This window comes from Choloepus didactylus, chromosome 18 (genome assembly GCF_015220235.1).
Source record: "Choloepus didactylus isolate mChoDid1 chromosome 18, mChoDid1.pri, whole genome shotgun sequence".
NCBI lineage: Eukaryota > Metazoa > Chordata > Mammalia > Pilosa > Megalonychidae > Choloepus > Choloepus didactylus.
In genome coordinates, this window is record NC_051324.1 from 67,594,295 (window position 1) to 67,620,396 (window position 26,102).

The following is a 26,102-nucleotide window of genomic DNA, read 5'->3' on the forward strand; positions in this document are numbered from 1 at the left end:
ATGATCGTGGTCTCTTGGCTACTCTTATGCCCCCCAGCGCCTCTCAGAATGTATGGCACATCGTAGGGATTCAAGGAATAGCTGAAGCATAAATGGATCGGCCCTGCAGATGTTTTTTTCTTTCCAGAGAATACAACATCAGACTCTCTGCAGTCAATTTTGATTGTCTGGGGACCAGGGGACCTTGGTGGCAAGAATCGACACCGGTATAGCATCATCTTCCCAGCCAGGGGGAGACAGCACCATCGTTTGTGCAGCCTGTGGCCCCGGGACCAATTTCAGGAAGAAAAACTAGAAAACCGCCTCCATGTGGCTACTTCTCAAGTATGCCCACATGGTAACATTTTAGCAGCTCAAAAGAAGGACCAATTTTCTCACTGGCATGCTTCCGGTCAATGAAGTAGGTAATTTAAGATGCAGGTATATACATTTAGCTCCATGGGGCTCTGTAAATCTTTTTTCACTTTGAATAAAAAAACACATGATCTGAAAACGTTTTTAATTGTCTTAAATTGGCCCTTATTGGGGGGAAAAAGTTGCCTTGCCACCACTTTTTCTAGAGCAGTCATTCTAAATGAGGGCAATTTTGCCCCTCTCCACTCTCACCCGGGGAAATTTCATGTCTGGAGACATTTTTGGTTATCAAAACTGGTGAGTGTTACTGGCATCTAGTGGGTGGAAGCCAGGGATGCTGCCAACATCCTACAATGCACAGGACGGCCCTCACGGCAAAGAATGATCCAGCCCAAAACGTCAATACTGTCGAGGTTGAGAAACCCGCTCTGGAAGAATCTAAGTTGTGTCTCTTGGATGAATGACTTGAATCTTTTGGCTCTGGTCCTCATTAGACTTGGTTTTATTGATCTGTAACTTGGCATCAGACCCTCAATTGATACTGAGCAACTCTTCAAGAAGCAGCCTAATGGAGTTTTTGTGACTGTATCTGCTGTAAGGCCATTGTTGAGGATGTTGTCTGGGACGTCGCCCTGTCCCCTTCAAAGGTCTCACAAGAATTCCTCTCAGACACATGCATTTCCCTCTTTGCTTGGACTGATAGGAAGCTCAGCGTTCTATTTGCAGCCCACCTTCAAGAATTGTGGAGGCCCACCCAAGAACAATCTGGGTGTACTACCCTCTTGGGTTCATTGTACTATTTGTTCCGGCACTGTTTTCTCTCTGATCTATTTTTATTCTATTGTATTTTGTGCATTTTTGTAAGCTGCCTGCAATCCTTTTTGGAATAAGGCAAGCCATAAAAACAAAACAAAATTCAGCAGAAGCCCTGCAGGTTTGACAGGTATTTTAACATGCTGAGTGTCATTTCAGGGTTGGATTCCTGATGGGGATCCCCCGTCCCCTCCTGGGAATCTCCCTCTTGGAGAACAGCAGCTCAGTGGGCAATAGCACCAGGTTATAGAGGTGAAGCCACCAACCCCCATCTGCCTGCAAACACCTCTCCCTCCCCCAAAATGTTCTTCCAGTTTCCCATCTGTTTGTTGGCAGGAAGCCACAGGGGCCCAGAGAAGCTTGCAGAGGGGAAGTAGATAGACAAACAGTCCCATTTTATTCCTAAGTTTTCTGCATCTGGGCCTTCAGGGCTCAGAGGTGCTTCGTGTGCAGGTTCCTGCTGCATGCAAGGAGCATGCCAGGAAGGGCACCTGCCCAGGTGGGGAGAGAGTTGGGACTCTTCGGGGGGCTGTGGTGTGAGGGTTGAGGTGAGCCAGGAAGGGGTGGGGAATGCCTCCTCGTTTTCACCCTGAGCTCCTGCATCTCCCAGGCACCCCCTACGGCTCCAGTGCTCCCCGCTCTGTGAACTGCTGCTACTGCCCACAGTCCACCCGTCAGTCTGTCCCTCTCTGCCAATGCCAGGCAGCCCAAGCCCATCGGGTGGATTTCAGGATCTCTGCTCTGCTCTGCTCCATTCATAGGACTTCAGCCAGTCCCTTCTTCTCCCAGTCTCTGTCTTCCCATCTAGGAAATGCAGAGGGGGAGAGGGAACAGATACTAAAATTTTAGAATCCTGGATGTGACCTGACATCCCTCATTCCTCTGTCCACTTTCTTCTAGGAACGTGGTGCAACCTTGGTGATGAGAAGAGGGGATGGCTTGGGTGCAGGTGACAATGATGTCCAAGATAGGCACCAAGTGGGGCCAGCCTGGGGACCAGCAGGAACACGGGGCCAAGGCTCTAGGCTGGAGCCCTGGTCTGTTCAGCAGAGACAGAGGCCAGCCCTGGGTGACCCGGGAAGGGCAGGAGGAGGGATGCCCCCTCCCCCACCCAGGGGAACTCTGGCTCAGTCTATCTCATTCCACCTGGTGGGCTGGGCCGGCCTGTCCTTTGGACGATGGGAATTGGCAGCAGCAACAGCCAGGTCACTGGTCCCTCTAGCCCCCTTCCCACCTTCATCCTGGGTCCCCAAGTGTAAAATAGGTCAGAAGAGCCTAGTGGTTATGAGGAAGGGCTGAGAGGGCTCCCCCACCTACTAGCTGAGTGTGGCTGGGCAGGTTCCTCTACCCTTGGCTGCCTCAGTGTCCTCATTTGCAAAATGGGTGTGACGTGATTAGTGCTGACCTCAGGGAGCTGTTAGGAGAATTAATGAAGCTGATGTGAAGAAGTGTGCTTGGCATACGGCAGCCATGGCCACTAATGCAGTCAGTGCTGATCACATTCTTAGGACACAACATCCGTGCTGGTCAATAGAAGCAGAGCCCCTTGTGGGACGGGGGACATGGGGCGGAGGGGCGGCGATGATGGCGGGCGTGGTGGGGGCGGGTGGAGGGCTGGCACAAACTCATCTTTGGGCCGTGATGCAGCCCTGATGGGGCAGATGCTTTGGGGTTTCAAAGCATTAGCTGAGATCTGATTTCTGGCCTTCTGAGGTAGAAGAGACCCTATAGAACATCTTTCAGGTGAGCTGTGCTCTGTGGGGCCCTAGGTTTCTCAGGGGAACCCTAACTCAAGGGGGAGAGAGTAAGGACCCCTCCCCAACTCTAACCTCCTTCCAAGGAAGCTCTGGCTCAATCTACTTATTTATAGGGGTTCAACATATGACCTCATTGCAAATAATGGTTCTGGTAGAAAGCTGAAAACAACTGAGCTGGTCCCTAATGTTCACCAGAACCTGAAGCCACCCAGAGAGGGTAAACAACTGGCCCACGGTCACACAGCAAATTGCGGCAAAACTCAGATTAGAGCTAGCATCACTAGGCTCATTGTCTCTGGGGTTCACTGATCCTCCAGCCAGCAGGTACACTACTTGAAGGTGTGGCTCAAGCCAGGTCTCCCCCGCGGGCCCCTGGATCTTCCTAAATGGCTGGAGCGTTCTCATCCTTCATCAAAATACAGAGCCACAATCAGATGACTTCTCCTGGGTCCTTGAGAATCCTTGAGCACTCAGTGGAGGTGAAGTGGTTCCTCCTTTTCAGGTGGCTTATACCGTGTCTGGGGGGGACCCTCTCGGTCACAGCTGCGGTGCTCCCTCTCTCTTTCCCAATCTCCCCCTGAGCTTTTCCAACCGCACCCCAGGGACCCGGTTGCCAGAGCCCCGCCCCTCTCCTGGCCTCTCTTGGCGTCACGCACTGCCCAGTGACTCCCAGTCCCAGCTACAAGCCTCGTTAGCTCTAATGAGCCTGCCTAGGGGCAGAGGGAATGGGTGGCATTTTAATTATGCTAATTGCTTCCCAGGTGAGAAGATGAGTGAGCCCAAATTTCTCTAGATGCTCCAGGGAGTGGGAGAGTGTTCCCACCGGGAGCTCAGCCACCCTGGAACCACCAGCTGGAAAGATGATCATGCCGGGCCTTCAGCCAGGAGAGAGCCAGGTGTGCTCTCTCCTATGTCCTAGGTTCTCTTCTTAGAGACGTCCGTGGCAGAGGGGGACGTGGGTGCGGGGAAGGGAGGTGACGAGGGAGGCGCTGGGCCAGCAGAGGGACCACTGGGCCCCCACCCAGGGCAGGCACATCCCCCAGCCCCGCTCTCCAGGGTCCTGAAGCTATGACATGCCTGCGAGCGGGGCGGTGAGAGACAGGGGTTTTGAAATCAGTGACGTCTTGACTGCAGTACAAACCCTTGAGAATTTGGAGAAGGCAGCCATATGCCTCTCTGAGCTCATTTTCACACCTAATAAGTCGGGTCCTGAGTCTGCCTCCCTGAGCCACAGGATGGCCCGAGAACACACCCTTGTGAGTGAATTCTCAAGGGTCAAATGGTAAAAGGGGAGGACAGGGGGAAAGTCACCCTGGTTATGGATTGATTTGTGGTCCCCAAAAAGACAGGGTAGAGCCCCAGCCCTCAGGACCTGTGACTAGGACCCTATTTGGAAATAGGGTTACAGAAGGTAGAACTAGTTAAAATGAGGCCATGGTGTCCCTCTGAGGAGGGGAGAGGAGACCGAGACATGAGGGAAGATGGCCTGTGGGCAGGGGGCTGCAGCCGTGGGCCAAGGAACAGCGGGGGCAGCCAGCCATCCTCTGGACGCTGGCGGAGACAAGGAAGATGTCTTCCTCGAGTCGCTGAAGGAGCGTGGCCCTGCCGACACCTGGAATTTGGACTTCCGGCCCTGGTACTGTTAAGAGAGTGTTTCTGCTTCCTGAAGCTACCTCGTTTGTAACTTTGTTACAGCAGCCCTGGGAAACCAAGACACCCTTTTTCCCACCCTCACCCAGGTGGTGTCCTGGGGGTGGCAGTGCCCATGCACGTTGGCACCAAGGGGGCTGGTGAGGACATGGCCCCCGTTGTTTTAAGACCAACCTGGCAAACGGCACCCCACTGGGTCTGCGCCCCAGCCTGCTACGAGCAGCAGGATTCCCATTTTGCAGATGAGAAGAAAGAGGCACAAAGCAGGTGACACCAAGGGCACCACCTGGAAACTGGCACAGCAGCCCCAGTGCTGGACCCCTGCAGGGCCTTGCCAGGCAGATGGGCACATAAGGCCTTGGCCTTCTGGATGCTCGAGGCTGAAAAGTTGCCTCGGGCCCCCGAGTGCCACAGGACAGGGCAGCCCCAGGACCCCCACTCTGGATCCTCGCCCCCACCTACCCCCTTGCTGAATTTATCCTCCCAAGAAAGACACATACACCAGACATACTAAAGGGCTTTTTTAATGTGTCCTCTCTGTGTTAACAATATCATGAAAAAAAAAAAAAAATACAGCTTAGAACCTGCAACTGACCATTGTCTGGGTGGTTTCAAGGTCAGCTGGGCAGAGCTGCCAAGCCCCTTACAAGTCCTTCCCGCCTTGGGGGCTGAGCTGCTGTGGAAAGGGGAGCGCCAAGCAGACACTTGGATCAGGAACTAAGTTAGTGTCTCTTAAGTCGGATTCTGGCAAAAAATGGGAGGCTGGAGCAGCTATACCCACCATCCCACGGCGGGAATCCCTGTTTCCTTCAGTTCTGTCTGCTGCCCCCGCCCCCCACCCCATCAGCCACATGCAGACGCCAGGGGGTGGGTCAGCCTGCCCTCGGGTCAGAAAAACAATCAGAAAAACAATCGTCAGTCAACCCTGGGGCTCAAATCCAAGCTTTCACTCAATCCCCACAGGTAGGGCTGCAGGTTGCTGAGTCAGATTTGAATTTCAGGTTAAACAACAAATAATTGTCTAGCATAATAAGCATGTCCCATGCGGTATTTGGGACATACTTATACTAAAAAACTATTTATCTGAAGTTCAGATTTAACTCAGCACCCTGTTTTGCTTTGCTTTGTTGCGTTGCTAAATCTGGCAACCCTACCCTCGAGGGCCCTGTCTCAGAAGTGGGGGAGGGGGTCCAGGCCTGGGAAAGGAGGGGGGCAGTACTCAATATGGGGTTGGGGGCAAGGGGATGGGTACGGAACAATCCAGTCAAAAGGGAGCGCCCCCCGTTCTCGGGAATGATATATTATTATTATTTTTAAAATCATTTTCCGGAACATTCTCTACACTGGCCTTCACTGTTAACAGGTACGGGGCAACGTGCACAGACACCGACACCACACAGTTCTAAATAAAGCCTGGGAGCACTAAATGAAGTGGCGTCGGAGTCCCTGCCACAGGCCCTCCCTGCTAATATCCACCGGGAATTTCCAAGAGGAGGATACTTGGCCTAAGGGTTTTCTAAAGGGATTTGCTCTTCCTGCTGGTGGCAGACCTATTAAACACTGTTCCTGATCTTGCTCTATAGGGATTTAACAATAACAATAAGGAACAAACACACCCATGGGGACCGAGCCAGCGCCCAGCCATTTCCCGAGCGTCCCTCTGGAAGGGCTCCTTGTCCCAAATTGGAGAAGCCGAGGGGGGGGGGGGCTCTTTCCATTGCATGGTCCTGGTCCCAGCCCCCGGGAGGGGCTGCGCTTAGTGTGTTCATCTGTGGTGGGCCGCCCGGCCCCGCTTATCTCCAAGGGGCTCCAGGGTTCCGGGGCAGGAGCTGGGGGTCCAGGACGAGCAGCTGGGACACAGGCTCCTTTCTTCCATGGCACAGATCCTGGCTTGGTGTGGCTGCCACCAGGCACAGCAGAGGCTCCAGGAGAGAAGGCTGCTGAGAGCCTTTAGCCCTGGCACCAAGGCCATGTCCGGGCTGGCCGCTATTGCGACACCTGGCAGGGATGCAGCGTGACATCCGGCATCAACTGGAGGGCAGCGGGAAGGAAAGGGGGGCTGAGAGAGGGAAGCTGAGTCCGGCCGTGTGCACGGCCCAGGTCCTACTCAGCCAGGGAGGGTGAGGCAGGCAGTGAAGTCACGCAACAAATCGCCCCCCACGCCAGCTCCCAGAGTCCTCCACGGCCAGCGTCCCCTCTTCCTGAGGTCCGGGGTTTGTGGCTGCCATGGCCCAGCAAGGAGGAAAGTCCTGGAAAGGGTTGGGGCAGGGAGCAGAACAAGCCAGGACCTCGGAGCCACCGCCTCCTGCCGCCTCACACCCGGATCTCATCTTCTTCCTCCTCGTCCATGAAGGAGAACTCCTTGTCGGGCTGCCGCGTGACAGCGGACACGGCCCTCTCTGGACCCCGGAAGGCAGGGCTGCGCTCCTCCAGGACGCCCGAGGTGTAGCTGGAGAGGGAGCTGCTGTCCCGCGTGGTGTGGCTGCCCAGGCTGCGGGCTGAGCCGGGGCTGGGGGCCGCCGCCGCCCACCCCTCGTCCTCCAGCGTGTGGGAGGGTAGCGGGGCCACGCCAGGGCCGGCCTTGCCTTCCTGCCCGGCCCGGAGAGGGGCCACTGTGGCAGGAAGAGGCGCCCAGGCAGGCCGGCTGGTGTCCTCATCGCCATGGCAACTGCCCACCTCCTCTTCGTCCGGTCCCCACTCATCCTTGTCCATGATGCTGAGGACGTCGCCCAGCATGGAGGGCCCCAGGTCAATGTGGAAGGACATCACGGACTCGGCGTGCTTCAGCCCGTGGCTGGCTTTGGGCACGACGGGCAGATCCGTCAGGTCCCCAAAAGCCTGCTCGTCGAGGAGCGGGTCGGGGGAGTAGGGAGCCCCTGCCCCATTCCGGCGGGCCACTGCCTCTCCTCCGCCCCCCTCATCCTCGGCGCCCTCCCCGCTGCTGGCCTTCTTCACGGGGCTAGACGACAGGCTCTTGGGCAGCTTGCTGGGGCTCTTCTCCGCCGCCTCCTTCTCATTGAGCTGGGGCAGGGACATGGCGTTCTTGACAAAGAGGGCCGAGTCCCGCAGGGAGCCCAGCATGTCCCTCTGCTCCCGGTCACTCCTCGTCACCGACTGTGACCGCTTGCTGCCCCGGAACTTCCGGGACAGGAGGCTGCGTTTGGAAGTCGAGGTGGAGGCCCGCTCGTCCAGGGACTCGCCGTCCAGCTCGCCGACCTTGCTGTTGAGGAAGGAGGTGTCCCCGAAGGCGTCTCCGGCCCGGCCCACGTGCATGGTGTGGCGGAAATCGCCCAGCGGGGCGCTGATCATTTCAGCCGTGAGGTCCACGCGGGAACGGCGTTTGGAGTGCACCGAGCTGGACACTAGTTGCTTGAGGATGGGCATCTTGGGGGTGGGTTGGGAGGGATGGGCCCTCCAGCGGATGCAGACAGGGCTGGGGGCCGATCGGACGTCCAGGAGCTGGTAGGAGTGACGAGGGAGAGTTCAAAGGGCTGCAAGCAGAGAACAGAAGGCAAAGGGTTAACACAGGCTGGACACACAGCACGCCAGCTCACATGACCCCCAGCTCTCCACCAGAATGAAACCAAGTCAGCAATCCATTTCATAACCCTGCCTGTTTCTTCATTGATATGCTCCCAGGTTAGGGCAGTGATTTTTGCAAATCTGGTTAGAGTTCAAGTAGCCACTGACACACTTTCTCTGAAACTTGAGAGAGATAGAATCTTTCCTCTAAAGGACAATGTCTGCCCTGCCCTCCCAAAGCAGGATGCTGCTAGAACAAGCCCAACCACATTAGGGATGTGACGCCCGGACGTTCCACGCAGAAGTCCAGGAAAGACAGAGTCTATGACTTGACCCCTTTGAGCAGCCAGTCTGGAGACATGCTGTAAGTTCTTCCTGCTGTCTAACCTAAATCTCTGTGAAGTTGGTGGACAACTCAACCTGAGTCACAGTCCGTAGAGAGGAGGGAGGGGAGAGGACAGGACTGGCAGGTGGCAGGCAGCCCCAAGGGAACAATGGCCTGGCACCTGTTTCTGAATCAGAATTGGGGTGGAGCTGCTGGTACCCACAGAACCAGATCCCCGGCCCTCCAGCCCTTGCCTGGTGTTCCACAAATGAAGATCCTGCCTGCGACGTCGCCATCGTGGGGCCCCAAGCTCTTTGCTGTGGATCCGCCCGATGTCTCACAGGGAGATCAAGGCTGGGAAACTCGCTCCCAGTTTCTTTAATCATTAGGGTCGGAGGGAGGGAGGGACTATATCCCTGGATCTGCAGACCCCTGGGCGATTAACTGCAAGTCCAAAGAACAGCAGAGGAAGAGCCAAGAGCAGAAGCAACCAAGGCTGGAGGTACCACTCACACAACTCCTGGCAAGGGCCAAGTTCAAGTTCAGTGTTGGGGCTAAGGCAGCCACCTTCCCCCCAGAGGGACTTGTCCCAAATGCCAAGCCTAGCACAGCAGGGTGGGGAGAGGCAAGTAGAGGGATGTAACAAAGTCTGGTGGGTGAGTGGTGCTCCTGGCCACCAGGTCCCTGCCTCTCCCCCAACCCCTGCCAACTGTGCAATTCTCAGCGACGCCTCATTCCAGGCCCACGCTCCCAATGCAAAGCGCACGCACAGCCAGTGGCTGCCACCCAAGGCTGCTCTCTACCCCACGGGCGCTGCCGCAAGAGAGGCCAGCACATCCTTGGTGCCTGACAGGTCTCCCTGCCTCCCCCATTGTCCCTCCCCCTCCCACCCTTCACCTTTCAGCTAAAACAAAACCTGTGCTCAGTGCTTTCCCGGTGCAAACTCCTTGATCTAGCGGTCAGTCCTGCTCCCCCTTCAGCCCGTCCCTCGCCACTCGTCACCCCTTGCCCTCGGCTCCAGCCCCTGAGCTGGACATGCAGTTCCCTGCTCGAACGCCTGTCACCAGCTAACCCAAATTCATCCTCCAGGGCCTGGCTGGCGCACGGCTTCTCCTGGGAAACCTTCCTTACCCCCATGCCAGGCGGAGGGCCCCTGCTGCCCCACAGCACTTTCAGCGTCCCCTCTCCTGGCATATTTTACAACATTCTAACCCTGCTGATTGGACTACTTCCCACTGGACTTGGAGCTTCCAGAAGGTTCTAAGGGCCTATGCACCACTGATTCCCGTCTAGCACTGCGCAATACATACTTGGTCTTCAAACACCAGTTGAAAGCTCGGCACTCCCTGCTATCCTCACTCATTCCTCAGTTTCTCCCCTTCTGCCTTTCTTCTCCTTCTTCCTTTTCAAATGTTTCTAGAAAATTTACAACTGTGGAAAATGCAGACTGCTTAAATCGAATGGGGGTGGTGGGGAAAGCCTGTGGTTTTTCTTTTTGATTAATTGCTGTAACACTGTCCTTCAGGCGGCTGAGGGGGTTTCCTATTTTCTTTAGACATCACGAGGCACTGGAGCTCTTGCAGGACAACTTCGATGCGCTACGAATTCTGCCATTTCTGGTCCACCATTCCATTCCAGCTATTGACTCCATTCATCCTCACTTTTGTTACCAATCTTACAAAGGAGGGTGCTTCTGGGTATTGAGGTCCACACTCTGTTTTCTGGCTGCATATTCCATTTTCATAAATTGTCCGAGCCCGTGGTGGCTGCCATCTTGCATCGCTGTGGCTTGAAGGCTGGCCCCTTCTCGCACCTCCTGTCTTCTTATGCCCAGGGACTCTTCTTGCTTGATGCATCCCCACGCTGCTCTGGGGTGCCCAGCCTGTCCTCTGTGTGCCCTCTAGTCTGTTCCCCTCGCTCTCATTCAACACTCAGCTGCTGCCACCTAATTTGACAAACTTCCCCCAGCCCACTCTCCCCACACCCCAGCGGGCGTACTGCCATGAACACCAAGAATCTGCAGCGGGTAGCTGAGGACCCTCCCGGCAGGCCTTGTGACGACCTGCTGGGATGGGTCAGACATGGCTGACACCTTGAGCAAACCTTGAGCCAGGTAGTTCGGCGCTGTGGGGGGTCATCCCGTGCATAGCTGTTTGCTCAGCTGCACCCCTGATCTCTACCTACGATATGCTGGTAACAAGTCCCCCCAACCCCCACTCTGCAACAATAAAAAATGGGGGACAAATCAAAGATGGGGGACAAAATTGCCCCATGGTGAGAATCCTGGTCCTGAAGTGAGGACACACACATTAAACTACAGCATGTGCTCGTCACCAGATAAACAAACAAAATGGGGGTTGGGAGGCAAAGGGTGCAAACTCTGTGGGAACACAGTCAAGTCGCATAAGGGTTTCACTGTAACAAAAGGAATCCCCAGACCCAGGAAGCAAGTGCTGTGATCCCCTGATCCTCAGTGCTCTGTAGAGAGAACAGAAAGGGTAGCCATAGGCCCGGGTGCCAAGGACACCACAGGGGCCGTGCAGATCCCCCGGGGCCATCCAGGGGACTGGGCATTTTGGACAATAAGGCTACAGAGTGGAGGGCACCCCAGTATCCCATTAACCCCTCCTTCTAGCATATCCTCATGGGGAGGGCTGTTGAGGAGGATAAGGGGATAGCAGGGAAGCTTATTTAACATCTATGTGTGGCATTACCACGTTCATGCACACCCATCCTGGGCCCACCCAGGAACCCCCAGGAGAGCCACCCGGCCTGACACCCCAGAAAGGCAGCCATGGGTCCAGGCAGGGTGGAGGGCCACGGGAAACCCACACCCATAGGGTGGTCACAGCCCCTGGGAGACATCAGGTGGGTTCCTCTAAGCTTCTGGCAGGTAATGATTTGGGGGTGAGAAGACGGACATGGCATTCAGCTGCAAGCAAAAGGGGACTCTTGCTCCAGCCAGAGGCCTGGGCTGCCCTGTGGCAGCAGCAGCTCAGGAGGCCCCAAGGGCCCGCCCCGGAAGAGGATCGTGCCAAAGGGAGGCAGGGCTGTGGGACAGGGTGTTGCTAAGTGACTCAGCTCTAGGGAAGTAGCTAAAATGAGCTGCCCAACAATGGGGTGGTCACTCCCCACAGCCTGCCTTGAGCCGGGCAACCTGCCCCATCCCAGGAGCCACATCCCGCTTCCGTGGCAGAGTGAGGGAAAACCAGGGAGCAGCTCCCAAGTTCTCCCTGATTCCTCTGAGCCTGCGGTGGGCCAGATTCCTCCAACCCTCGGCTCCAGGGACCACAGAACATTCCTTTGGAGCAGACGCCCTGAACGGCTGCTCACCACACCCTCGGCTCCTGGGACCCATTTCCCCTGCCTGCACCAGAACACTGCCCTTCCAGATCAGCCACCCCGGCCGTGCCTAGACAGACAGAGGGACAGGCTGGACCAATACACTCCTAATGCCAGGCTGTGGCCTGTCCCCAGCAGCCCCGGCCAAGGCAGGAGCCAAGCCTGGGTCCTCCTGGGGCAGCCGGCAGGCCTCCCACTCTGCAGCTGACCCGAGGCTCACCCGGCACAGGGAGGGCACACACATGGCGGCCACCCCTGCACTGTCTTTCCAGACTGTTCCAACAATCCAGCTGGCCGGCACCAGCCCCAGGAGACATGGTTGGGCTTCGGTGCATCGTGATTTCATTTGTGACTCAGATCAGCTATAAGAAACTTCATTTCATTCATTCATTCATTCATTCATTCATTCATTCAGTGACCTACTGCATAGCTGCCAATTCTCATGGAGTCTTCTAGGCGTGAAGACAGAGCAATGAGCAGCAAGATCGACAGGCCCGTGCCTTCCCAGCGGGCACACGTATAGAGTGTGTGTGTGGAGTGGGAGGTATAAACATGTGAATATAACATTATCTTGAGTCTGTATTATGTGAGGGAAATGGGGTGATGCAAGCGCAGGTGGGAGGTCAGGGGGCTGGGGAAGGCGCTTCGGAGGAAGGGGCACTGTGAGCCGAGAACTCCGTGCTGTGGAGGAACCAGGCAGGTAAAGAACAGGACAGGCAGAGGGAACAGCACTTGCAAAGGCCCAGAGGAGGCACATGCTGCTGGCATTTGGGGAATGGAACCAAAGTCTGCGTGCTGGGGCCCAGATCCCACAGGGCCCTCCCTGTGGGTCTACGATAAGGTGTGGGCTCCCAGGAAGCCAGTGGAGGCGGGTGAGTGGGCCAGTGACTCAAGCGCCCCGTGGCTGCAGCATGGGGGCAGGCAGGAGGGGACGCTGGGATTCGGACAGGGGGCTGCTGCGGGGGGTCAGGGCAGCGAGGTTGGCGGGCAGTATTGGGTGATGGATGGAGGGGACACGATCAGGGCATGGTTTGCGGTAGACTCCGGGAGTTGCTGAGGGTCTGGATGAGGGCAGGGGGTGAAAGGCAGAAACAAACCAGACTCCGAGCCTTCCACGGGCTGCTTTGAGCCCTAGGAGTTTTTTTCCAGCGTTGGGTCCCACCCAGGGGACGGGGGAGGGCATGGACCTCTCTCACAGGAGCATGGCCAACATCCCACCATTCCACTGCTAGTCCCAACTCATCTTCGCCAGGAGGAGATGCTTATTGGATGGAATTATAAACTAAGGGGGTTGCATAAGAAAGTGCAACACAGACCTGGAAGAGTGAGCAGCTCTGGCTTTTGTCATCAGAGAAAGATCCTGTGCTTTCTGGAACACTCACCAGCCTTATCCTGCCCAGATAAGGAGGCCCCGTGAAGGCGGAAAACTGTTTCATTCAAACAGTGGGACGGGGGGAGAGAACAGAGGATGCTTTGATACACATTGTAGCATGTTCTAGAAGGAGCTTCCTTGGGGGCTGTATGATTTCAGCTGACTTGAGTACTACTGGGAATCTTTGAGTTCCTTCATGTGCACTGTCAAAAGCCCTCACATTTGAAGTGTGCTGCTTGCACAAGAGGTTAAGAAGACTGTCTTAAAATAAGCTGAGCCTGAGCAACCAAAAAAAAAAGCCCAGGATGGGAAGATGAAATACCATCGTGATGACTCCGGTGCCACTTACATATCTGTGTCAAATATCTCCTTAAAATACATGGGTGTGGTGGGACCACACTTTCAGAAATGGAGAGACTAAATCGAGGGACTTGCCCGAGGTCATGGATTGAAGCCAAATCTTAATTCCCACACCAGGGCTCTATCCACTGAAATGGGGATGCACTACCAAAAAAGTATAGGTTCCATCCCATAAAAACATTGAGTATGTAATTTCCATATATATATATATATATATATACATATCTTTTAAGTTATATATGTCTATTGTCAATCCGTGTAATAATAAGTCTTAGTTTTCCTTCTTTTTTAAAAAAATCAACATAAAAAGAAGGTCTGGTGTTTTCTTCTCACACCCTAGTGAATTTTCTTGTGCATCCCTGGGGGAGCTAAAATACAGCCACCTCCCACCCCACCCCCCAGCATCACGTGTCTCCCCTGGGACATCCCTGAGGCTGGCGACTTTAGAGATGCCCAGGACTTAGAGAGGGAGGGCACCCAGGAGATGATCTCACCCAGTGACCTTCTTCAGCTGTTGGGCAGGGGGAGGTGATCCACCGAAGGTCATGGAGCTGGTGAGTGCTCCTGGTGGCACTGGAGCCCAGGTCACCTTGCTTCCAATCTAAAGGTCTTTCCCCGATAACCCCTGACTTCACTCATTGCCCAGCACGAGGCTAGACCTTCTCGGGTCTTTTCCCATCTTGCCCATCAAGAATTAGGAAAGGGGAACCACCTGGGTAGCGAGAAGGGACACACTTTCCACCAAGCACCAGGCAGGGAGAGACATACAAAACCCAGGCCCCCAAGCTGCTCAGCGTCAAAATGGCCCCAGGACTGGGTGGTCTTGGAGCACCTCAAACTGTGGCAGTTTCTTCAAATAATGGCATTAAAACAAGTTTACTTCAGTGACCTCCAGGTCTGGAAGCTTACCCCATGGAACTATTTCAGAAGGAAAGGGGAAAGTCACATAAACAGATATTCATTGCAGCCTTGTTTATAATAGCAAAAAAAAAAAAAAATTCCTTAAGGGAATGCTTAAGAAATTATGAGCCATTAACACAATAGATTATCATGCAGTTGTGCCAGGTGGTCAATGGGAAGGCCATGCGGTAACACAGAAAACCAAATAGCATCAAGTGTAGGCAAAAAAGGAGAATATAAACTTGTTCACACATAGGGATTACAACTCTACACACATTCATTCGTGTATAAAGACTGAAAGGGCCCACAGAAAAATTAGGGAGTTATGTTAGGCTTGAAAGAAAACAGGCTTTTTATTTTTTTGTTAGGTTTCCTTTAATGTGGTAATGCTAATTCAATAATTAAACAAACAAACAAACAAACAAAAAAAACAAAAGCATCAAAGGCTTAAGAAAAAGGCTTTAACTTCAGTACCAGCTTAAAATTATGTGTTCTCAGGGCTTAGCCGCTATATAGGCCAGTACGAGACACTGGGAGCTGATCCACACCCTTATATGTTTCTTGCTTCTAGAAATCTCTCACCGATGCCCATTTTCTTTCCCTCCCTCCTCTGAAAACAACCCAAGCTGGGGCATGTTTGTTAGGTCTTGGTTTTATTCTAAGCTGCCTAGGAGGAAAAAGTGGGCAATCTATGACAACCTCTTAGCAAGAGAAACTGGGAGAGTAGAACAACTCCCCCACCCCCACCACCCCAAAAAAAGATTTGGCTCCCCAACAGCTGCTTCCTGATGCCTGAGCCTCCTCAGCTGAGCAGGAGATGAAGGATAACAATCACTCCCACCCCTCTGGAGACTGGCCTATTTCCAGTGTCACCAAAGCTCAGAGCTGGAGGCCAGCCTCCCACCTCATGGTGGGACCCTATCGGAGACATCCTGAGCAGGTGGAGGTTTCGCTTCTGCAGCTTCTAGAGCCCCAGCTCAGCCAGACTGTCTGCTGCAAGGGAGAGGAGAAAAGGAGGAGCGGGAGGGGGGATCCTGTCAACAGTTCCTATTTCCTGGGTGCCTGCTGCATGCCAGCACAGCACTGGGAACCACATAAATTTACACCTCTGGACCTCCTAGCCACTCTGCCAGGAGGATGTCATCATTGGCCCCATTTTACAGAAAAAGAAACTGAGGCTCAGAGAAGGTGCATTCTGTTGCTCACTCTAAACGGTGATTTGAGCCCATTTCTGCCGTGGCTGAACCCACGGATTCCTGAGAGGCGCTGTTGCCTGGTGTAAGCAGATGCCCCCGGCTGAGGACATGTGCAGGAAGTGAGGGGAGTAGGGGGGCTGTCTAAGGCACTTGGAACCACAACTCACTTAATTGACTTAATTGACTCTCCCATTAGAACTCTGCCCCCGGGGGTGGCTGCTTTCGAAGTCAGCTCCTTACACAGGATCCCATTCCCACTTCCTGCTGAGGAACCCACCAACCTTCCAAATCCCTGCAAGGTGAGAGGTGGGAGGACCACCCTTGCAGCAAAATAGGACCCCCTGGTGTCCTTGGGGGGGGGGTGGGTCCCAGCCCAGCCCCCTGAGTCTATTTCCCACGCCTCCCATCTCAACCTTCTGTTCCTCTGTAGTTCCAGCTCCTAAGAAGGAAGCCCGAACCCTGACCCGGCCCCTCTCCTAAACCCTGCCAGGCTGGGTGCCCTGTGCCTGCCCCGTCCCCCCTCCCTGCCGGCCAGTGGGGACCAGGCTCACTGGCCCCAGGGTGTCACTGTCCAGCCACACGGGGGCGGGGGCGGGGGCGGATCCCATTTCCTGGAGATAAACATCCTCTGCTCTGGCAGCCTCTTCCTGGGAGGAAGGGAAAGCGAGCGAGGCCCCAGATTTCACTGCATGATTTCCACAGCTTCAAGCACCCAGTGCACATTCCTGAGGCGTCCTCGCTTTGGGGGATGGGGTGAACCAGCCCCAGGTAGTCAAGACGGGAGACTTTCCAGAGCTGGGCTCTTGTGAGCTAGACAAGGAAGAAACGGTCCACACCAGAACCGCTCAGAGACTTCCACTTTCCTGCAGCCTCTCTGGATTATTATGTAACTTACACCTATTCTCTCCCATCTGGCAGCCCCGGTCTTGAACACTTGAAATGGGGAGAGTTCAAACTGAGAGGTGCTGTTAAGTGTAAAATGCACACTGGATTTCTAAAAGAACATAAACTATCTCATGAATATTCTTACATGATGACAGGTTGAAATGGTAAGATTTTGGATAGATTGGGTTAAAGAAAATATATGAGCGTCACCTATTACTTTTTATTTTTAAAAATACAGCTATTAGAAAAAATACATGACATATGGAGTTTGCATTATAGTTCTATTGGGTAGCAATGATTTAGAATTTCCCCCCTTCTCCAAGCATGACTCTACATTGGAGATAGACCAATAAAGCCAACTGTTGTTCACATTTGGGTGAAAATATTCACAAGTTAATAAATACCACTACATTATCTTAGATTACATCCTAATATTCCAATTTTTCATCCAGTTTGCCACCGATGAGTGCTAAAATGTTTTCAGTCTTTGACTGAGACGGTAACAAAAATCCTTTCAGCTAAATCGGCGCATATAACCTCAACCATTTCTGGAGAACACATTCTTTTAAGTGAGTAAAATCACTTTTGTTTCCTGCTGTGAACTTGTTTTCAAGAAAGGTTTTACCAGTTTACAGTTCCACCAGCATAAGATGGTGGCCTCCGACACGGGGCATATCTTTAGTTGAACTGAAAACAACAAAAGCACAAAATGACCACCCCACCACCACAAACTCATAATTTGCATTTCTTTGATTCTAATTTTGAAAATCTATTATTAGCATCTGTTTACCTTCCTTTGGGAACTGCTTGTTGAAGCCTTTTGCCTAATTTTCTGTTGGGGAGAGGGGTGTTTCACCTTTTCCAATGGATTTATATGATTTCTTTAACTATTAAAGCTATTTACATTTTTGACTGCCATGTTTGGAAATATTCCTGCAAATTTGCCCTCTGCCTGTTTACAGTGTGGGGAATTTTAGTTTTCTTTTCCACGGAGTGCTTATTAATTTTTACGTGGTCAAATCTGTCTGTTTCTGGCTTTAATATCCTGAAGGAAAGTCCTTACCCATTCCCAAGTTTATGAAAATATCCCTTCTTCAAAAACTACCTGATAATGTAATAATCAAAAACTATTCATAGAAAATAATACTAGAAGGAAATCCACCAAACTAGATACCTGTGGCTTATGAAATCATGGGTTGCTTAAAACAGAAAATAAAAATATGACTATAAAGTAATTATAGTTACTAATTCCTTATCAAATTTATTGTTATAAAATATGAATAAAGCATTAAATGCTAACTTTATCATACACTAAATTCTTTATATATAGATACCACCCATCTATAGGTCTATTTCCAGACTTCCTTTTCTGTCTATTGATCTGTTTCTCTCTAAACCAGGTCCACACAATTAAAAAGTATACTATTTTTTTAGTATCTGGTAGGGTAATACCTTTCCTTTAACTTTTTTTCCCCTAAAATTTGGCTTTTCTTACATTTTAGTCATTCAAACAGACTTTAGAAATATTTTATTAGGTTCCAAAAGAAATCCTGGTGGGATTACAATAGAATTAAAATAAAACAATACACTAATATGGGAAGAATTGACCCAACATTGTCTTCACATCCACTTATTCAATTCTTTCAGGCATCCTCCATTACACTTTGTGTTTTTTCCTCCTACAAGTCTTACACACTTCTTGCTGATAATGAGCTTTGCACCTTCCCCCTTTTACACACCTATGTTTCTTGATTGGCAATAGTTGGCATATGGGAAAGCTACAGATTTAAAAAATCTGACCATGTATTTAATGGTCACCCTATCAAACTCCTTTAAACACTTTAATCAATGTTATGATTGAATATTTGGGGTTTTGCAAGTAGACAAGCCCATCTGCAACTACTAAAAATTTTGCCTCCTCCATTCCTCATTCTTATCTTGTTATTTCTGCTACAACTTCCAACACAATGTTGATATGAAACATCTCTGTTCCTGACCTTGACAGTGACCTTCTAAACTTGGTTCACCCAGTACGGTGGCCACTAGCTCCAAAGGGCTATGGAGCCCTTGAATAATGTGGCTAGTGTGACTGAGGACTTGAATTTTAAATTTTACTTAATTTTAATCATTTTCAATTTAAAAGCTGACACTTGATTCAGTTATTGGAAAATTTTCATGTATGTCTGCAACAACTTGAGTATGCGAATCTACTTTTTCAACTGTAGTATGTCGGAAATCCAAGTATCATTCAAGTACTTTTTAAGGCAGATTCAGCATCTGAATTGAGAGGTGTGCTATAGGTATTGAATATACACTGAATTTTGACACCTCGGTATGAGAAAAGCATAATGAAAATATCTCCTGAAAATTTTATATGATTATTTGGTGAAATGAAAATCTTTTGGATATATTGGGGTAAATAAAATACATTACTCCACCTTTCTTTTGTACTTTTTAAAATGTGGCTACCAGAAAATTTAAAGTTACATGTGTGACACACTTAATATTCCGATAGACAGTGCAGTGCTGGAGGTATTTCCGTCAGTCACCATGCTCTCCACTTAATTCCTACGGATTATCTCCACCTTCTTAAGGAATCCACAGTTCTTTACCGTGTATATGAAAATGATACCACTAACTCAGCCAAGATGAGTTGTAGGAAAATACCCCCGGGCTTGCACAATTGCCTCTTTTTTGCTGGAAAATACAGAAGAGGGAATCCAGGCTAGCTTAAACAGCGACTTATATTCAAAAGATCCCTGAAATGTTTCCAGTGTGGATCCTGACCATTGTTCCAAGGAATCCACTCTGGGAAATGCTCTCCAAGACCCTACCCAGCCTTAGGGGGCAGACCCCTCCCCCCATCCCAATGAATTAACTATCCTGGGCCACAGGAGAGAGAACTCAGGTTTACAGAGCTCTGACTCTGCACCAAGCATTGTGCTCGATGCTTTATTTGGGCGCCTTTTTAATTTACAAGTGATGACACATTGTCCCAGGTATGTGAAAACTCATCTCATGTATTCTTTCCAACAACTTCACAGCAGCAGCATCACCATCTTGCAGATAAAAAGGAAAACCCAGGCTTAGAGAGGTTGAATGGCTCACCCAAGTTACACAGTAGGTGCACTCAGCTCAAAGAGGAACCCAACCTGCCCAGTCCTGAAATCTGAGCTTTTTCACGGGACTATCGGGAGGCGCAGAGGCTTTGCTGGGCCCAGGCCTCTAACGAAGGCTGTGGATGCATGGACGCCCTAGTCTGGGTGCCCCACTCGCCACCTCCCAAGGGAAAGCACAGATTAGCCCCAGGAAGTACAGACCCAGGCTCCCGGGAGGCTCTAGCCTATTGGGGAGCCCTGCTCCTCAGGGGCTGGGACCCGGCCACTCTCCCCACTCGGCTCCTTCATCTTGGCCTCTGTGTCCACCTCCCTCCTCATCCCAGACCACTGTCCTGCAGGCCAGGGGGAGGCAGGTGGCGGGACAGACGCCAGTGAAGCAATAGGAGTGGGGAGGAGAAAGCTTCCCTTGCTGCCTGGGACTCAGCACAGCCCAGAGTAGGGGCAGGGAAGAGAAAGGGGTGAGCCCAGACACGGGAGTGACAGGAAGTGACAACCTGGGAGTCAACATGAGGAGCCAGTGACGCAAGGACATCAGCAACTTCGCTTGTTTACACAGCCCTTCCTGGAGACATGTACTTCCCCATGCCCGCCACCCCACACAAGCACCCAGCTCCCATCACAGAGGGAAGGCTTGGGGGAGGGGGGCCCACTGCGCCCCACAGGACAGGACCCCTGTACCTGGGAGTGATCCTACTGCCTGGGCCCACAACTCCCTCCTGCCCCCGGGTCTCAGAAGGAAGCAGCTGGGCTTGAAACCAGATCCACCAAGCTTTGTTTTGTTTCACTTTGCTTCTCCTAAAAGCCCAGTGTTCTGCTCTGGCTGGGGAGTGGGGAGTGAAAGGCACCCCAGGGTCTCCAGAGGGGTCCCGGAGCACCTGGACTCCCTCCAGAGAGGGCAGCCTGCCCGAGCTTTGCCAGGGGGTGGGGGTGAAGAGCACAGGCTCTGGAGCCAGACTTCCTGGGTCCCAAGCTGATTTGGCCCCAATGGACAAGTTACTTGTGCCTCAGTTTCCTCATTTGCTTTGAAAGGGAGTTGATAACATGATGCACCTTCTGGCATTATCGTGATGCTTAAACAAATATTTGCACCTTGTGCATGTCTGCCCTGAAGATGAAGCTGCCAAGTGCTTATCTCTCAGCATGTGCCCCATGTCTACAGAGATAGGGGGACTTCCACCATCCCCCGTGACACCCTGGCCACTGTCACTCCCCAAAGTTCAAAGAGGACACACTATTAGCCTGGGACATACACCCCCAGGATTGTCAGAGGACACCTAATCTGAAAGCTCCGGGGTGAGGCATGGGCTGAACACTGTCAAAATCCTGGGAGTCCCCAGAATTAACTGCTACCTCCAAGCTGCTGAAGCCCAGGCATGGATTCTGCCCCCCCCCCCCCAGATCCTACTGGCAGTGGGGTGAAGCAGCTCCGAGACCCAGTTTCTTTCCTGATCTAACTTCCAGAATCCCTCCTCCCTTCTCGACCTTCTACCCCTTAGGGATGCAGGAGGGAGTAGCCTGGCTTCTGTCAGAGAGGACTTGGAGCTTTCTGATTTCGGTTTGATAGGGATGGATGAGGGTGGAGACAGGAAAAGAGAAATTCCCCCCATTCTTTCCCAAGAGGAGGGTGAGAGATAACTCAGGAATTTGGGGGATCCTGGGTGCAGCCAGCAACAAACAATGCACAAAAAACCTCAGCATGATCAACCCCCAACAAAACATAACATGGTCCTTTGGCTCCTACCCAGATTCTTATTAGAGGGGCCCATGAGTTGTACTGAAGCCCTGAGGGGGTCCCTTCTGTACTCTCCCAGGCTTCCTAACCCTGCTCCCTTTCCTGAAGCTTCAGGGCCAAAAGCAACATTCTTAGGAATGGAGAACCTTTGCACCGAGTGAGAAGCCAGGGAAGGAGGCTTTCCCGGCAGAGAGGAAGGAGAGGCTAGAACAGAAGTCGAAACTCAGAGCCTGGCTTTGTTGTCACATTTGGGGACCGCCAAAGCTGGGGTCACCAGACAAGTTCAGTTACTGAAAGAACACACTGATCCCAGGTGCCATGGCCTACATGGGCACAGGGACAAGGAGAACTCCGAGACCCTCCCAGGGAGGCTGGAGGGCTGCCCGGCGGACCCCATGTGCCACTCTGATGGACAGGACAAAAGATGGCAGCCGGAGCGGCCGTGGCTGAGGACAGAGATGTGACTCCTGAGGGCACACTCAGGGAGCTTTCTTGACCTGGCACTGTTGCCTTTTTGCTTTCAGACGCCCCCATTCCCTGGAATGAAAGAACGAGGAGAAACCCCGGGTGTCCAGAGCTATGCCTCACAGGCTGGCTTAGAGGTGGAAGCCTTCATTCATGATCACACCCCAAACAACCCTTGCCTGAGCCCCCAAAGGGAGATCCTTCCTCAGCTTGAGATGAGGACCACCAGTGCCCCGTTCTTGGAAAAAGAGGGCTCTGGATACCAGCACTGCCAACCTGGCACGGGGCTCAGCACTGAAAGCTGGCAGTGCCCGGGAGAGACTCTGATGTCTGCTAGCTGGAAGGAAGCCCAAGGCTCCTCGGTGAGGCGGACATGAAGCGGCAGCTTCAGGGGCACAGCGAGTGGGAAACTAATGGCTAAACTTCCTTCACACCGAACTGCAAGCAAAGAAGGGCCACGTCTGGTCATGCAGCCGTGCTCCTCCCAGCACCACCATCCAGCTCCCGGCCCGGATCAGGCAGGCACGGGCCCAGCGCCCCTGGAGCACCCCAGGAGTACTGTCCGGAGGTATCTGGGACACTCTGCCAGATGACCCCTTAAAGTCTTCCCTGGCTCCAGAATTTGGTTCCCTTTCCCAAGGTTGGGAAGAAGTTTCTAGTTCATAGTTCAGAAGGCTCAGGCCAGCTCTCCCAGCTTCTAGGTAAAGGTTGCTCAACCTCTCTCCTCTGCCCCAAGCCTTATCTCTGGCATCAACCCAGGTCCCATTTCCTCCAAGGGACAGAGTCCTCCTCCCATGGGGCAAGCGCCTCTGAATCTGCAGAATGCCCAGGCAGAGAAGACCTGCTCTGGCTTCTGGCCCCTCTACCCCCAACCCATCCAAACAAGACAAGGAGGGAGAGGGAGACAGGGAGCAGGAGGGAAGGGAGGAGAAAATGCCAGGGCCAACACACAACACCTTTCCTGCCACATCTGGGCACAGCCTGTTCTGGCCACCGAAATCACTCAGCCCCTCCAAAGGTGGAGAGCAGCAGAAGCCCTGAACCACAGCCAACCTGGGGCCCTTCCAGAAAAGCTCCTGACTTACAGAGAAGGACCTAAGATCCCTCCCCTAGGCCAGCATTTGCCTGTTCTATAGATGAGATCCTAGTTTGCTTGGGGCTCCCTGTCGGGTCAGAAGTAGGCTGGGGACACACACTGGAATAGGATGAACACTAGTGGTGGGTGTATGTGAGAAATGGAGATGTTGGGGCAGGGGGGAAAGAGCAGTCGAGAGAGAAGTGGGGAAACCCCAGAAAATGGAAGAAATATCCAGGAAGAACCCTGAGCTCAGAAGCACAAGGGAGCACTCAGCCATCAGTGAGCAGGGCCCTGTAAACTCGGGGTGGGGTGGGGGTGGGTATCAGAGGGGTGGACTCGCCTCCAAATTGCCACCTCTTGGGAGTAGGCCCCTCCCATCTCCTTAGGGGTCTCCAACTCAGGTATCTCCCAAGGCTCACGAACCACCTTGGTGGGAAGCGGCAGCTGTTCTCAAGGAGTGGAGGGGTAAAGTCCAAGTTTGGAGGAGATAAGCTGGGCCCATGGGTCAGTCACACGAGCATCTCACACAGGGCAGCTGGTGAGATCTGGGAGCCAGATAGCACCAGCACCCCCCACCCCCACCCCCAGGAGGGTCTCGGCCACCCTGCGGGATGAAGCTTTAAGAGATCCTAAGATCCGGGTGGCTGCCCCATTATGGCTGCCCCATTGTGGCTTCCACAGTCCTGGGCGCCTGGAGGCCTGGCCCTGGTCCAGCCAACTCCCCATTTCTGAGGGAAATCCACAGCTCCACTCCCCCTTCTTTGTGCCCTGCTCTTTGTTCTCTTAAAATTCAGTCCATCCTACTGGTGGTCCCCTCCTCCATCCAGTTCCATAAGGGGGGAGGGGGCGGATGGGGAGTTACTAGAAACCCAGACAGGGCAAAGAAGTTGCAGTGCAGGCGGCCCTCCTCCAGCTGGGCCCCTCACCCGCTATCCCAGGGTGGCTGGAGGGGGAGACCTTTCTCTGGTCCAGATGGCTGTGGGGGGCGGGGCATAGGGGCAAGGGAGACTCACCCTCTAGAGAGAAGGAGGGGGCTTCAGGTCACAGGGACCCCCCCAAGGACCGTTTCCCCATTGAACTTGCAGAGGCAAAGAACCAGCACTGTGGACCTAGGTCGTGGGAGCCGGTCAGATTGCAAGGGGTGGAGGGCTGGGGGGACGGGGTGGGGGGTGGGGTGCTCCAAGACAGCAAAAAAAGAAAAAGCATTGTGTTGCTCCTCCACTCTCCCAGGGAGAAAAAGAAAACTTCCAAAGCCGCTGGATTTCATCAGGCAAACACAAGGAACCTGGTTTGAGTTAGCAGCGAGTGCCCCTCCCCCGTCTCTCCCCCCCACCCTCTCTCTCACACACACTCCGTGTTCAGTCCTCTACCAGGAAGCCAGCCCAGCCTCAGCCCTCTCCAGCCCGGACCCCCGGCGGGCAGGGGAGCTCGTGGGGACTCACCCGAGGCAGGGGGCAGTTTTGCACTCCCGTCGGAGGGCGCTCCGGGGAGGGATCGGGGCCAGAGGCGGCCGATTCAGGGCCCAACCGCCCCAAGCGGGTGATTAAATCATTAACCAACCGCTCGCGGCCCGCCTCGAGCCCCCTCCCCGCTCCGAAGGGGCCCCCAGCTCGGCCGGGCCCCACCCTGCGGAGAGGAGCCCAGTCCTCCCGCGGCCGCGGCCTCCCGGTCTTCGGAGCGGGCGGGCGGGGCGGGAGCCCGGCGGGGGAGGGAAGGGCGAGCGCCGGGGCGGGGGGAGTATTTGTTCCCGCGGCCAGTCCGTTCAGGCGGCTCCTTCACTTCCTTTCTCCCCGGCCCGGTGGCACTGGGTGGCGTGTGCCGCAGGGTGTGTACGCGAGCGAGAGCGTGTGTACACGCCTCTGCCACTACGGGCGAATAATCCGGTTCTTATTCATGGGGAACTCGGCGCACACACGCCCCCCTCGAGGAGCCCGCAGGCTGCGCGCCGCCGACTGTTGTGCTCCTGCTCACACCAACACACACCCCATTCCTGGGCACGGGGGTGGACTTTTAAAAGCCGGGTGCCCCCTTACCCTCTCACCCACCCACCCCCACCCCCGTGCCCGGGGCCGGACTGGCGAGTCCGGGTCTGGGGAGAGGGAATCGAGCTCGGGAGAGGCTGCGCCCGTTCGCTGCCACCCCTTCCTTCCCAAACCCCACTCGGCTTGGACACAAGGTCCGGGACTCCGGGTCCCAGGCGCCCGAGACGCCCGCACGCGCCCAGGGCCCCGGACGGCTACAGCGGACCGGTTGTGTGCGTCTGGGCCGGGGGGGCGGGTAACTGTGCGCTCTCCTCCCGCCCCACGGCCCCCCATCCTGGATTTTTCAGTCCTGTCGCCCACCCCCCAATACGCGGGCTCGAGCCCCTCAAGGGGAGCCCACCCAGGCCTGGCAAGGCGCTGACGGCTGTCACGGCCAGAAGCGGGTGCCGGTCGCCTACCTCGGTCCCAGGGCCGGCGCCGATCGGTGGGCTCCGCGCGGCGCCCGGGGTGGCGGCCCATGTCAGCGCCGGCGTTTGTTTCCCTCTGGCTCTCGGGCTTTCAGGGCTGGGAGCCGCTCCGACACTCCCCTCCCAGGCTCCTCCCGCGCCCTCCTCCCGCGCCCCTCCGCGCTGATGTCACGGCGCCACGGCAGCCAATGGCCGTTGGGAACCTCGACCCCGCCGCTCCGGCCTCCTCCGTTCAAATCTGAAAGCCTGGGACTTTCGGAGCTCCGGGCGGGGCGGCCTGGGCCGGGAAGCCGGCCAGCACTCGGGCCGCCCGCCGCCTGTCTGCGCTCGGGCACCCGCTCCCTACCTGGGTGCACCACGGGTCAGGGGCGCGTCCTCCGAGGGGTGGGGCCCGGCCTGGCGCGAGGCCCTCCCAAGGCTCTTCCCCATTTCAAGCAGCGACAAGAAGCCAATGGTCCCCGCCCTAGCGGCGTTTCCCGCTCCCGCTCCTTCCCGGAGCCTCCAACCAGTCCTGGCCCCGGAACCCACGGGAGATCGGGGCGAGAGGGCCGGTGGGTTCGTGGATGCCGTCCCGGAGTCTTACTGGAAACCCGAGGGGCGCGCGGAGGAGCCGGCTCGGAGGCCGGCCCGGGACCGGTGTAAGACGTGTTTAGGGGGGGACCTGTACTTGATCCCTCTGTCTTCCCTTTGCCTCCTAAGAATCCCTGGAGGCTTAAAATTTTAAAAACTTTTAGTTTTCAAATACTTTGAAATTTACAGAAGTTACAAAAATAATACAAACCC

At 54.1% G+C, this 26,102-nt stretch overlaps 1 protein-coding gene and 1 pseudogene across 2 annotated transcripts; both read right to left on the reverse strand.

Annotated features, from left to right (window-relative positions):
• Positions 1-5,096: 5,096 nt before the first annotated feature.
• CDC42EP4 (CDC42 effector protein 4) lies at positions 5,097-25,556 on the reverse strand. 2 transcript variants are annotated; one of them, XM_037808623.1, is made up of 2 exons: positions 25,311-25,556; positions 5,097-8,065 (listed from the first exon to the last, which is right to left on the reverse strand). In XM_037808623.1, exon 2 carries the CDS (start codon positions 7,956-7,958, stop codon positions 6,888-6,890), a length of 1,071 nt encoding a protein of 356 aa, XP_037664551.1. In that variant the 5' UTR covers positions 7,959-8,065; positions 25,311-25,556; the 3' UTR covers positions 5,097-6,887. The 2 variants fall into 2 exon arrangements, with proteins under 2 accessions (XP_037664551.1, XP_037664552.1); XM_037808624.1 differs by lacking the exon at positions 25,311-25,556 and adding an exon at positions 24,313-24,892.
• On the reverse strand, positions 9,349-12,115 carry LOC119513426 (annotated as a pseudogene).
• Positions 25,557-26,102: the final 546 nt, after the last annotated feature.